At 42.7% G+C, this 14,444-nt stretch overlaps 1 protein-coding gene across 4 annotated transcripts in view; it reads left to right on the top strand.

Annotated features, from left to right (window-relative positions):
• Positions 1 to 14,444, top strand: part of LOC127621384 (neuronal calcium sensor 1-like) — a 57,696-nt gene that overhangs the window by 7,358 nt on the left and 35,894 nt on the right. For 3 of the 4 annotated variants that reach the window (XM_052094950.1, XM_052094951.1, XM_052094952.1), the window contains one exon: positions 11,725 to 11,749. In XM_052094950.1, the coding sequence (XP_051950910.1) occupies positions 11,725 to 11,749 (25 nt within the window). Of the gene's footprint in view, positions 1 to 4,084; positions 4,185 to 11,724; positions 11,750 to 14,444 lie in introns of those variants that run through there. The other variant, XM_052094953.1, reaches the window with a different exon arrangement.

The following is a 14,444-nucleotide window of genomic DNA, read 5'->3' as shown; positions in this document are numbered from 1 at the left end:
AAATATTCCTAAAAGAGTGGCACATATCAAAACGTCTTTTTTTAAGACGCGTCTTTTTAAAGATGGTTGTGTGTTATTCCTGGTTGCGGTCGATACCTCTCGCCATCTTTTGTGGATGCGTCATGTCCTCATTGCGAGGCAATGACCATGGCAACATTGTGGTCGCGACTCTCTTTCGTAAGAAAGCAAGCCACCCCAGCGGCTCCCTCCCTCGGTCCTTCTACCTACGGCTATGAGACCAGTGCAGCGAGCACTGGGGACGTTTTGGGGACCGCAATGGGACCACCTCCGCCGGTTAAATACCTGCGGACCTCCCATTCCCCAGCATGCTCTTTTGCCCCGGCTAGGCATTCAACCTCTTATTCTTCTATCCTGTCGGACACGGAAACCTCTGCTGGGCTTCCAACCTCGGGTGTGGTCGTCCAGTCACAGGTGGACGCGGAGATGACATGCTTTCCCGGGCTGAGGAGCTGATGAGTTTGTGGGAGGCACCTTTCTCTGCCTGGTCCCGGTCTCTCGGCTCCCCCGCTCTCACTAACCTCGATGGCGGGGTGGCCAGGGGCTACTCGGCGATGCCCCCAGTGGATAAGGTGCTCGCGGTGCACCTCTGACCACGTAGCTCTGCCACTTGGCGTGGACGCCCAAAGCTCCCATCCAAGGCCTGTAGGTTCACGTCTTCCCTGACAGCTAGAGCCTACCTTGCCGCCTCCGCCCTGCACGCCATGGCTCTCCTGCAGGTCCACCAAGCCAAGTCGCTGAAAGAACTGCTCTAGGGTAGTTCCGCCTCAAGATTGATGCAGGAGCTGCGCTCGGCGACAGACTTTGCCCTCCGGGCAACAAAGGTTGTGGCGCAGTCTCTCGGGCGGATGATGTCCACGCTGTTGGCCAGGAGTGCCACCTGTGGCTGAACGTGGTGGAGATGCGTGAGGCCGACAAGACCCGGTTCCTGAACACCCCCATCTCCCAGGCCGGCCTATTCGGTGACACGTCGAATACTTCGCCCAGCAGTTCTCGGCAGTGAAGCAGCAGACATAGGCCATACAACATATCCTACCCTGGCATGGCTCAAGATCCCACACCCCGTCTGCTTGTTGCCAAGGTTGTCCCCCTGCGGCGGATGCACCGGTCCCCCCCCGGCCCGCCACTGTGGCCCCGCCCAGACGTCGAGCCCCCCACATGAAGCAGACGTCACCCATCTCACGGCCAAAGAAGAAAGAAGAACTCAAAGCGCCCCTGAGATGGGCGAGCCAGGGACGCGAGAAGCCACTGCCCCGGAGCTGGTAAGCAGACCACTCCGTCCCCCGTTGGAGGGTCAGGAGGAGAATCTTTTATTCCCCTTTCCTTTTATTTCATAGCATGCTCCAGTAGCTGCAGTACCCAAAATTTCAACAAAATAGCAGTTTCCTCAGTCCCTGGGTCACATAACCGGTGTGTTCGGTCATCATCCTGACCACAAGCCTCTCTCCCTCTCTGGCAGGTTCAGCAACCCAGCAGCAGCTCCCCCGCCACGGCGTGTCAAGCTGTGGCACGGTACTCAAACCTGGATGGATTCAACGGACTATGGGGACAAACACTACCACCCCCCCACCCCCCATCAGTGTGGCCTCCCTGGCTCCACCCCTCTGCGAGGCCCCACCCATTGGTACGTCCAAAGAAATCATTCCCTGGCCCCCCTCACCCAGAGTCTGGATGCGTGGCTCATGCTTTCCAACCTGTCAAGATGGCTGACCCGGACCGTCAGACTTGGCTACACGATTAAATTCACCAGGTGGCCGCTCAGGTTTGCCGGTGTCCATTTCACCACGGTGAAGGCCGAGAACGCCGCCACCTTGCGCGCGGAAATCGTTACCCTTCTGAAGCATGCGATAGAGCCAGTCCCTCCAGCCAAAATGAAGAAGGGGTTCTACAGCCCCTACTTCATTGTATCGAAAATAGGCGGCGGGTTGTGGCCAATAATGGACCTGCGAGTTCTGAACCGGGTCTTACACAGACTCCCGGTCAAAATGCTGATATTAAGATGCATTCTAATGAGCATCCGGCATCAATATTGGTTCCCAGCGGTAGACCTAAAGGACGTGTACTTCCACGTCTTGATTCTACATCGACACAGACCCTTCCTGTGGTTTGCATTCGAGGGTCAGGCGTACCAGTACAAAGTCCTCCCTTTCGGCCTGTCCTTGTCCCCTCGCGTCTTCACGAAGGTCGCAGAAGCTGCCCTTGCCCCGTTAAGGGAAGTGGGTGTCCGCATTCTCAACTACCTCGACGACTGGGTAATCCTAGCTCACTCTCGGTATGTGTTGTGTTGTGTGCACACAGGGACTTGGTGCTCACGCACCTCAGCCAGCTAGGGCTTCAGGTCAACTGGGAAAATTGCAAGCTCCTCCTGGTTAAGAGCATCTCTTTTCTCGGTTTGGAGTTGGACTCAGTCTCGACGACGGCATGCCTCACAAACGAGCGCACCCAGTCGGTGCTGGCCTGTCATTCAGACAGATGACCGCGGTTCCACTGAAACTTTGTCAGAGGCTTCTGAGGCATATGGCGTCCTCTGCGATGGCTTTATCGTGATGCATATGAGATCGCTACAGCGCTGGCTCTGGACTCGAGTCCCGAGATGGGCATGGCATCACGACACACATCGTGTGGCCATCACGCCGATCTGTCGCCGTCTCTTCAGCCCTTGGAACGACCTCGCATTTCAAAGCTTCCCCTAGAGTAGGTCTCCAGGCACGTCTTGGTTACAACCAACACCTCCAAGACAGCTGGACTGGCCTGTGGCTACATTGGCACAACAACTGCCTACAGTTGTTGGCAATACTGCTCGCACTGTGGCGGTTCTGGCCATTGATCCAGGGCAAGCACATTTTGGTTCGAACAGACAACATGGCGATGATTGCTTATATAAACCGCCAAGGCGGGTTATGCTCACCTCACCTGTCACAACTCGCCCGCCGTCTCCTCCTCTGGAGTCAGCAGCACCTCAAATCGCTGCGAGCCACTCACATCCCGGGTGACCTCAATATCACGGCAGATGCAATGTCACATCAGGTCACCCACAAGGGAGAGTGGAGACTCTACCCTCAGGTGGTCCAGCTATTTTGGAGTCTATACGGTCAGGCGCAGGTAGACCTATTCACCTCCCCAGAATCCTCCCATTGCCCGCTCTGGTACGTTCACAGATGTGTCCCCTGGTTAATTGTCCCCCTAGGTCTGCGGCAGATGAGTTTGGAGAGAAACTCACTGCCAGCCCAGTACTTGTGCTAACTACGCTCTGCATGCACTGGTTCTCTATAGATAACTCCTTGCTACGTATTTCCGCTGAAAAACGTTTCCCGGTTGGCAAACTGCGTCATCCTTGGGCAGAGACCTCTCTGCCCCAGTCTCCATGCTCGTAGAGCTTCCTTCCCATCATTGGGTACGACCTACTATGTAACTTCTCCACATGACTTACTTTCAGCTAGTCTCAGCAAGACCATGTGACATATTTCCACTTGACACCCCCGCCCCCTGGGCAAGGTCTGTTTCTGTCTTCCCCTTGGGAGTGACTCCCCCAACACGGACATTGGAGTCTAGTCTGGTCTCTTTTCTGGGGAGAAAAAGAATAAAAAGAGGCACTTCTAGGACTAGCCTGTCCCCATTCTTTGAGTACTCTACTCATCCCCAAAGAACTATTCGACACTCGCAATGCGTCAGGGGAGGTTGCGGGCCGGCCTGGTGCGCTGGCTAAGCGGCACACAGCAGTCTACCTGTCTCGCTCCACCAATCCACGTAATCCAGTTCAGCCAGTTGTGGCATTTTTGTAGGAGACCCCTAGTGTCACTACATCGACACAATGTGGAGTGAGTGACAGATGGGGAATATCCTGGTTACTTTCGTAACCTCAGTTCCCTGATGGAGGGAACGAGATTTGTGTCCCTCCTACCACAATGCTGAACTACCGCTGAAATGGCCGGGACCTTATTCTCGGCTCCTCAGCACAAAACCTAATTGGCGGTATGCACGTCCCCTCCTTTTACACCTTTATGTCCTTGGGAGGGGCATGCACATACCACTCGCCAATTCCCATTGACCTTTTATCAAAGATCAGAGGTGTTTCCGTGCTCTCATGAGTGACCCCTAGTGTCACTACATCGACACAATCCATCAGGGAATGGAGGTTACGAAAATAACCGGGATGGTAACCACATGTAAGTGTATAATATCTTTATTGTATCACATTTTAACGTATTTAAACATGATTTCAATTTCATTTTAAAATGTCTAATTTTGAACTATAGCTTCTTTTTCTCTCTGCATTGCAATCTCTCTCATCAAAGTGGCTTTTGAATCAATCTTAACATAGTTTGAATATGTATAGCAATTTAAGGACAGCTTAACTTGTTTTTCTGTTGTGGAGGCTTGCTGCTGCAAGAGTTTATTACTCGTCAGTGGGCGAGTTTACACGGTGAGTATACAGGGAAGCCTGTGTGAATACAGACTGGATTTTTATTGTAGGCATAAGATGCTCTTTCCTCAGTCTTTCATTCTTCCAGGCGGGCCTTGATCAAAAGCTCCCCAATCAGCACACTGCCTCGCCTGTTCACTGTGAAGATTAGCAACGGCATTTAACTATAAATATGAGGACTTTGCCTTCTGTCTGGTTATGTAACATTGGCTGATGGCATTTTCATTTTAATGGCGGTCATATCTCTGGATATTGGTTGAATGAAAGCATCAGGCATTGGATGCCTGAATGATTTAATGGGACAAATTCAAACAAAAGGCTATATAGTACTGCCAGTTCAGTACCAGGCAGCACTCATTTCAATTATGTGTTAAGTAATAGGCTCCAATGGCAATTTAGTTTGGAGAGATCCCTATTCGCTTGAAGCAGTGGAATAGCCCCATTAGACTTTTGCCCTTTCAGTTACTTTCACATTTAGAGGATTTGCATACAATTGACATTTTTGGTTCCCTTTAGAACATTAGTGGCCATATAGGACTAGTCCAAATTAATAGCCATTTCTCTTTTCCAGTATGAGAGTGTGAACTCTGAATTGCCCACAGTTATTGTGCTGTGAGTGACTGTCTTGAGTATGTCTGGAGGAGCCAGACATTTCCCTCGGTCATGCTTTTCTAAAGCATTTTTTTCCAAAGCTTGAATTACAAATGATTTGTTTATCTCCACCAGAACAATCCACAATAACAATGACTTCTTGTGCCTTTGCAATGAGGCATCACAGTATCTGAAAAGAGCTTGCTACTGTGTGGTTTCCAAGCAATTAGTGGTCTTATTACAAAAAGAGCTTGACTGCAGAAACAGAAAAAGTAATTCATTAAATGTAAGGAGAGTAGTGTGAGTGATTTAGATATTAAACAATAAGCCAGCACAAATCCCCACGATTTCCTAATGTTTAATACATAACCTGATTAATTTATGCATATTGAACATGCAAATATTTGATTTACTTTTATAAGTAGGCTTTTAATGTATTTGAGATTGTTAGGGTAACAGTAAACTCAGCTGAGGTTGATTATTTTGCAGCTTTAATTTACAAGGGAAGATGCAAAACTCTAAAAACAATTAGGAAAATTAAGAAATTTGACTTACCAAATGTTACAGCAAAATAAAAACAAGAGAACAAAAGACACTGGTTGGTCTACACACGCTGAATGTGTCCAAAACCAGAAAAATGCTCTTTCTCAGGCAGTTTCCGGAGGTATGCAGACAACAAGGCTTGTCTGAAACCAATGTTTGTTTAACATCCTGCATACTAAGATGCCTCCATCTGGTTGATTTTGTTCTGTAGGCAGCATAAATACATCCTATGTAGCCTGTAATATATGACAATCCTATAGCGGGTGGCTGAAAGAATAAAAATGCATTTTGAAAGAGCAGTTGAAAGAAGTATTTTAATTTATTTATATCAATATCCATTTTATTTAACTTATTTTTCTATATCTAGCTAAAAATAAGCTTTGTAGTTATTAATATTTGCTTCATTATTGCTTAAGCTCACTTGACTTTAAGGTACCTTTTAAAGCCTGTCTGAAACCAGTTTCATTAAGAGATGCACTGATGGCCAAATGTTTAGAATAATGTACAGATTTAGCTTTCTGAAGGAAATTCACCAAAGCATACAACTTATCACAAAGTCTAGTCAGGATATCACTGATGTAAAAAACAGCACCATCACTATTTAATTATTTTTTTTTTTTATCAAATCTAGACCATTTCCAGCAGCCATCACTCCAACACCTTATGCATTTACATATACATTACATTTATGCATTTGGCAGACGCTTTTAAAGTGACTTACAGTGCACTTATTACAGGGACAATCCCCACGGAGCAACCTGAAGTTAAGTGCCTTGCTCAAGGACACAGCGACCTTCTGATTAACAGTGCTTTAGCCCACTACGCCACCACCACTCCATGCTTGAGTAATAATGCAAAATTGCTAATATGGTACCAGAAAATCACTTGCCATTATATCAAACACAGCTGAAAACTATTTGGTTTGTTAAATGAAACTTAACATTGTCTTTGTTTTTGAGTTGCCACCGTATGCAATAGACCGGCATGTCTTAATGTCAATATTAGTTCAAAAATGGCAAAAAAACTGCTTTTTCTAGAAACTCATCAGTCAATCATTGTTTTGAGGAATGAAGGCTATACAATGAATGAAATGACCAAAAAACTGAAGATTTCATACAAAGGTGTACACTACAGTCTTTAAAGATAAAGGACAACTGGCTCTAACAAGGACATAAAGAGATGTGGAAGGCCAAGATGTACAACTAAACGAGAGGATAAGTACATCAGAGTCTCTAGTTTGAGAAATAGATGCCACACATGTCCTCCAGCAGCTTCATTGAATTCTACCTGCTCAACAACAGTTTCATGTACAACAGTAAAGAGAAAACTCGGGGGTGCAGGCCATATGGGAAGAATTGCAAAGAAAATGTCACTTTTGAAATCGAAAAACAAAAAAGAAAAGGTTAGAGTGGGTAAAGAAACACAGACACTGGATAACAGATAATTGGAAAAGAGTGTTATGGACCATTGAGCTTTTGTGGGATCTGCTAGAATGTAAGGTGCGTGAGAAGTGCCCGACAAGACAGCCACATCTATGGCAAGTGTTACAGGAAGCATGGGGTGAAATGTCACCTGTGTATCTGGACAAACTGACAGCTAGAATGCCAAGGATCTGCAAAGTTGTCATTGCTGCACATGGAGGATTTTTGATGAGAACTCATTGAAGTAGTTTTTTTTTTTCAAATTGTAATAGAAATGTTTCACGTTATTAATGTCCTGTCTATACATTATGATCAGTTGAATGCCACTGGTGAATAAAAGTACCAAATTCTTTCTGTACGAGCAAAATCTGTATATTATTCCAAACTTTTGGCTGCCAGTGTATCTTTGTACAAACGTGATATCTGACTGTCATGGACTGACTGGGCAGAGAGGATAACATTTAGTTGTCTTAGGTTTAAAAAATAGCTACTGACAGACGGCATACAATTATGACAGGGTAAAATGAACAAGGTGTAAACCTGTACACCATCCACAAGAGCTAGAAACGATAATTTAAAAATAAAAAAGACATGACAAAAAAACAAGAAACAAAACAAAGATATCTATATAGACGTTTCAGTGGGTGTCATTTAAAGATCATTTTAAAGGGAGACATTTTGTCTGACTCCAAGCGCATTGAGAATATCGATAAATGGCAATCAACTGGTCAGCAAGGGCCAATAGCCTCGGACCTCAAGCCACAAGACCAAAATTTGTCTGCATTCCCACCATCGTGTCAATAGCCTATCAGTGTTGCCCCAAAACCCACCCTTAATACACTGCCCTGGTGCCAACGTCACACACAACCCTCCCATTTCAAAAGCAAGAGGGAAGCTCAAGCTGAGGTGTCAGACTATAGAGACTATCTAGCCTTCGAAATGAACACTGATTTGTACTGTGCCCAAAATTGTTTACTTTTTTTACCAAACCTGTATTGTTTGTTGTGTGCTGGATACATGACTTGGCAAGTTCGGCAACAATATACTTCATCATGTCTTCATTTCGGCAGATGCCGTCGATCTGGTGTTGCACATTTTCATCAGCCCAAATAGTCAGAAGAGCCCTGATTTCATGTTCTGACCAGTACAGATGATTCTCTATTCTCCATTGATCTGTTGAGGTACTGACAAGTACGACGATTCTCTATTCTCCGTTGATCTGTTTAAGTAAGCTGATAGCTAGATATGAAAAATTGGAAAATGAGAATCTTTTTACTGACCATCTGACCTGTCTCTGCTTTTGACATTGACCCCGCCTCAATCCCCTAATGGCCTTCTTTGGCCCAAGGGTTATCAGTGGGCCAAAGGCTCTTGGGAAGCCCCAGAGGAAGCCCCAAGGAGGCACGACGAAGCCCCTGAAGTGACATTATGAATGCCACTGGCCCTGGCATGAACTAGCACACCCTCATTTGGCCCAATAGTGGATACACGGCCAATGGCATTATTGAAATTTGGGTTGGGTGCAAAAATTCTCACGGCTTCATTGCCTGTTTTTTAAGCAGAGGCGCAAGGTGTCCAAGTTTTATCTTGTTTTTTGGTCTCTCTTAATCTCTATCTCTGTCTTAGTCTCTCTTTATTTCCCTCAGAAATGGAGCACAACATTCCCAAAGGAGCTTTTAATAAGACTTCGTTAGACAGAGGCACTCTCCCACTCACATCTTCAAATGCTTTTCTTGTCTCAGTGACAAGAATCCCTACTGTGAAAACAGCTGTGTTTCACTGTTGATGCCTTCGAAGTTTATCAACAAATCATCAATTCCTACACCACTAGACAAATATTATAATGACAGTAGAATTAGATGTAGGTTGTATTTATTTTCATGAATTTTTCAAGCAATGAAAGATCCAAATCTGCATGTAATCCCATGCTGCATGTTGCTGGCTACAGGTTGTTGGGTACTTTTTTGACAATTTTAACCAAACTTCAGTGTTACTCCTGTTTCCCAGCAACAATAAAACTGCATTATCTAAGCACTTGGGTTGTGTGGGTACTTTTTTATGTAGCCTACTCCTTATAGAGTAATTATTTTACCCAAAATGACATCTGTTTGAGGGAAATTGTTTTTGTTTCGGCAATTAAAAGCAAAATGCCTGCTGAGATGGTTGTTGACATGAGGAGAGCACCGAGTGACTACTCTCCGCTGAACATCGACGGCACCTCTGTGGAGATTGTCAAGAGCACCAAATTCCTTGGTGTTCCTTGGTGACCTCACCTGGTCCCTCAATATCACCTCTATTACCAAGAAGGCCCAGCAGCATCTCTACTTTCTTCGAAGGCTGAGAAAAGCACATCTCCTACCCCCCATCCTCACTACATTCTATAGAGGGTCTATTGAGAGCATCCTGAGCAGCTGCATCACTGCCTGGTTTGGGACTTGCACCGTTTCAGACCGTAAAGCCCTGCAGAGGATAGTGAGGACAGCTGAGAAGATAATCGGGGTCTCTCTTCCCTCCATCAAAGACATTTACACAAAACACTGCATCCGCAAAGCAACCAGCATTGTGGATGACCCCACACACCCCTCACACAAACTCTTCACCCTCCTGCCATCTGGCAAGAGGTACCGAAGCATTCGGGCCCTCATGGCCAGACTGTGTAACAGCTACTTCCGCCAAGCCATCAGACTCCTCAATACTCAGAGACTGGACTGACACACATACACACCTGTACACCATCCAACTTTTGCACATGTCCAGAGTTTCCCTTTAATTCACTGTCACTTTATACCTGGCTGCTACCTTAATAACTGCTATGTCCGTAGAACACCATTTCATAGTATGTTATGTTTACATTTAGCATTTTAGAAAGTGACATCTTTTTTTCACTACTCTGATTACAAATATGTACTGTCCTGTTCATTTTGCACACGTTTGCACGTGCACATTATGTAGAAATGTTAATTAGTCTGTGTAGTCTTATGTGGTACTGTGTTTGTCCTATGTTGATTTATGTTGCACCATGGTCCTGGAGGAACGTTGTTTTGTTTCGCTGTGTACTGTACTAACTGTATTTGGTTGAACGACAATAAAAAAAACACTTGACTTGACTCGACTTGCTAAGTTTATAAGGTTACCCACGTCTGTACTCACAGGGTCAAATTGCATGCAAAGTAATAGGATGCCCAGGGAAAACAGGAGGATTATGGTGATTTAATAAATTCTACCTCAGTTCCAGTTGCGCTGATTGTAAGAAACTGTAACGAAATTATAAAACATGCTACATGGTGTTTTGTGTATGTACCAAATAACATGCTATATCAACATGTGTCTTTGCCCATATTCAGCTCTGGTTTTTGTCCTCATGTGAAAGGACAGGTAACCATACTTATTGTTTTGTTTTGCTTCCTCTTAGAATGTATAGATAAGATGCAAGTAATGCATTGTGATCATATGGGATCAGTATTAAAGCAACTTTAAAGGTGCACACAGTAACTTTTCTCTTTGTCATCTTGGACATACATTGACATGACGCTTAGATGCAGCATCATTTAAAATCAATATTTTTCAGTTTCGGATGCCATTTTAGAAATTTTGTATTCACAGTCAACATGATTACTTAAATCAATGAGTGAATGTGTCAATAAACAGGACGGTTACTGAGATTAAGCGAGTAGTATTCGGCTGGTCATGTAATTCTATCGTGGCAGCCCCCATATGTGGACACTCTCCATGTAGTATAAAACAGCTTTTATAAGGTCACTGATATGATTGAAGTGTTTCTTTGAATGTGAGTGGTCATGATTTCTTAAATATATTGCAAAATTACAATTCATGTCTTTAGGAGTTAAACTTTTTTAACGAGAAAGAAAATTACTGAATGCACCTTTAAATCACAGGCATTTATGGAGAGCTAACCACTGTTTGTATAGGTTCTGACTAAATATGTGCCTCTTTATATTAATCCACTCTCTCTTTTTCTGGGCTTGCAACTAAAACGTTTGGTTCAAACCCTGTAAACTGTAGCCCAGTTTGCTCCAGGCTGACTGTCCTGTAATAAATCTGTTATGAGTAGCTTTAGGTAGAAGTGTCAGCAAAGTGATACATTAGTGTCTAACTATTTTCAAACTGGTAAAACTTTACAATAAGGTTCCATTTGTTTACATTAGTTAATGCATTAGGTATCATGAACTTACAATGAACAATATATCTTTTTACAGCATTTACTAATCTTTGTTAATGGTAGTTAATAAATGATTCATTTATTAGTTATTGTTAGTTCATATTGCATTAACTAATGTTAACATATAAAATATATAAAAAATGTAATACTACAGTATATGTTGAAAATTAACATTAGTCAAGATTAATACATGCTGTAAAATCATTGTTCATAATTAGTTCATGGTAACTAATGTTGTTAACTAATGCGAACAAATGGAACCTTTTTGTAAAGTGTTTCCTTATAATTAATGGCGCTTTAATTTATTTTATGAGCAATTGTTTGTAAGTGGTTTTTTTTTTTTTTTTAATGGAATGGCACTCATAAAATGTTCCTATTACCAGACAGATGTCACTGAATTAGTTGTCGTGTAATATCACACCTGTCTCTGAGATGGCGCTAGTTGTCTGCAAACTGCAAACAAATGTATATGTTGCATTATTTTATTTTACTCTTGTCTTGAATTCAACAACTTATTCATTGTGTACTCCCCTATATTTTCCCTACAGTTACAGAGAAAGAGGTTCAGCAATGGTAAGTCTGTCTGTCTTTCTGTCTGTCTGTCATCTCTCATCCATCTGTCCATCCATCTATATCTGTCCCCTGCTCTGTGTCTGTATCCTCCATATCTCCTCTAATGTTTCTGTTGTCTGTTTTGAGTACAGCATGCTTGTCTGCCACCATCTGCTTTCACCACTCAACACAGCAGTGTTGTCCTCTCTTCTTTTTTTAGTTGTGCTTCCCTAATAAAATATTTCAATTTCTACGCTTGAAACACACATTTAACAGTAATATTATAGTCTCTCTGTCCATTCACTGCTATTTTCCTGTTCTCATATGTCTGCTGGCATGACTGGCTGTAAAAAGACAATGTGTAATGGACATTAATACTGTTATGTGTCACATAATTAGAGCATTACATTTTATGTTTTAAGTCTCTCAGTATAAACGGTTGCCAACAGAGCACCTTTGAGCCTTTTCTGTTAAAAAAAACCTTTTCTGGCAAGTTCAAGGTCAGCCCCACACTGGCACTGTGTGTGCCTGGGTGTTTGCCAGGATAAATTGTTGACTCATTTCCATGGCTGCTGGCAGACATAAACCCAGTGACAAAGGATGTGGATGTTGGTCTGCAGTGGCATGTGAGTTAGGTGTATTTTGGATAACTATGAATTCTCTGCATATGAGATCTCACTCCACCTTTCTGAGTCCTGTACTGTTGACTTTTCAGTATCTATCATCCCCTAAGGATCCTGTCTGAGGATGAATGATGTTATATGAAGTAACAGAGCTGAAGAGATTCTCTTGCTTTCAGCCACAGTACTTGTGTGGTCCACAGAACTGTGGTGTGTGTGTGTGTGTGTGTGTGTGTGTGTGTTAGGGCTGGGTGAAAAGGCCAAAAATATTATCACAATATTATTTTTCATATTGTTCAATATAGATATTTATCACAATATACATTTGCACATTGCACTTTTTTTTCCCAAGTTGGCAGAAGAAAAGAAGACGAAACATTTCTCAAAATAGTCTATAGAAAACTCCATTGTGGGCCCAGAACTAGTCAAAGCTATGGTGTCTAAGGATTCTTCTACCAATGCACCTTTATCAATCTAGTGCAGTTGGATATAAATGTTAAAAGATCATCAGTTCGTTTTGATGCATAATGATAGCATATATTTTTTTACATTCAAATTATTTTTTTATTTTGTTACATTCAAATAGCATGTATGAGGGCGTAGAAGCCTTTGTGACTGTGGAATGATACTTTATGGGGATTATATCCCCTGAGAGAAATTTGAGAAAATGAAAAAGTCTGAATGGACTATTTTTATATTTTCATTAATGTAAGAAATACTAGGCTACAAACTATTAATTTTATTGTCTTTTCATCCATAAAAGAGATGATGACATCTGACTAATTTCACAAAATTAGAACAGAAATAGATTTTTTTATTATTAAAGGCTTGTAACATGCTGATTAATAAAGCTATTTTAGAAGGAAATGTATGGTCTAATGTCGATCTGTAACCACGTTAACTTATGCGGTGCCTCATGTCTACTCATATGCAGGAAAAAGAGGCAACACGTACAGAGCGGGACAGGGCTTAAATGAAGCGTTTTCGGTGCTAGAGAAAAATATTGAAGAATACAGTGCAGAAAGATCAGATCTGGTGTACACAGCACTTTTGTTTTGTCATCATAATGTCTTGCTGTACAGTTGTAATCAATCTGGGGTCCAGACAATGGTGACTGGCGTAGCCTAATCATTAGCAAGGCAGCTAACATTAGCAACTTCATACAGTCTGAGAAAGCCAAATTGCTTGCATTTTTAGTGACACACACCTGATCACTGTAGAACACAGGCTTAATATAGAAAATTAGTCAGAAGCTTGATTTTTTTATCTTGATAAATATCGAGATTGTTTTATCGCCCAGCCCTAGTTTGTGTGTATTTATTTATGTGTGAAACACTTGAGCAAATCTACAAGCACTTATTTGGGGACTTCTCTTTTACCAGTATTTATAGCAGTATCCTCGTGCAAACCTGCACACACGTGTGTGGATGTTGTATGTTGGCTTCACTATACGCAATGCATTATTTCATTTCATTTTAACTGACTGATCTCAGTTCAGGAGACTCTGGGCTGTTAAAAAGGGTTAAACTTTTGACATACAAAGTCATGTGACAAAACAACATGGCGCCGATCACAGCAGAGGTTGTCTTTCAGAGAAAAAACAACAAAACTACATCTGGTAAGAAACCTGATTAAGTTTCTTACATTGAAACTGGTCTCTAGTTTCATCCGAAATGCCTTTTTTTTTTTGTGATTTGTTGCGAAACACCACACTGATCAATAAAATGTACACTATAGTGTGCAATAGCACAGGGTTTTCATTATAAATCCTATATTTACTGTGCATTTTCATATTGAGAAAAGAATATTGGCTTTCAGAGGCTTTACATGGAGTTAGGGTGAAAAGACAGTGCAGACAGACGGCACACTTGAGGCTAAGTCAATCAATAAATATGGAGCAAGGGCTATATGTTTGACCTATTGTTTCAGTGATGTCACGTTTTCCCTGCAGCTGTTATATTTGTGACCATCAGCGGGAGAATGTAATGGCAGTGAATGGAAAAACACCCGTAAATTTACAGTGCATCCGGAAAGTATTCACAGCGCTTCACTTTTTCCAACTTTTGTTGTGTTACTTTCATGTTGTCATTATGGAA

The sequence above is a fragment of the Xyrauchen texanus genome, chromosome 27 (assembly GCF_025860055.1).
Source record: "Xyrauchen texanus isolate HMW12.3.18 chromosome 27, RBS_HiC_50CHRs, whole genome shotgun sequence".
In the NCBI taxonomy this organism is placed as follows: Eukaryota; Metazoa; Chordata; class Actinopteri; order Cypriniformes; family Catostomidae; genus Xyrauchen; species Xyrauchen texanus.
Note: the sequence above shows the minus strand (reverse complement) of the source record. Positions and strands in the feature narration are given on the sequence as shown.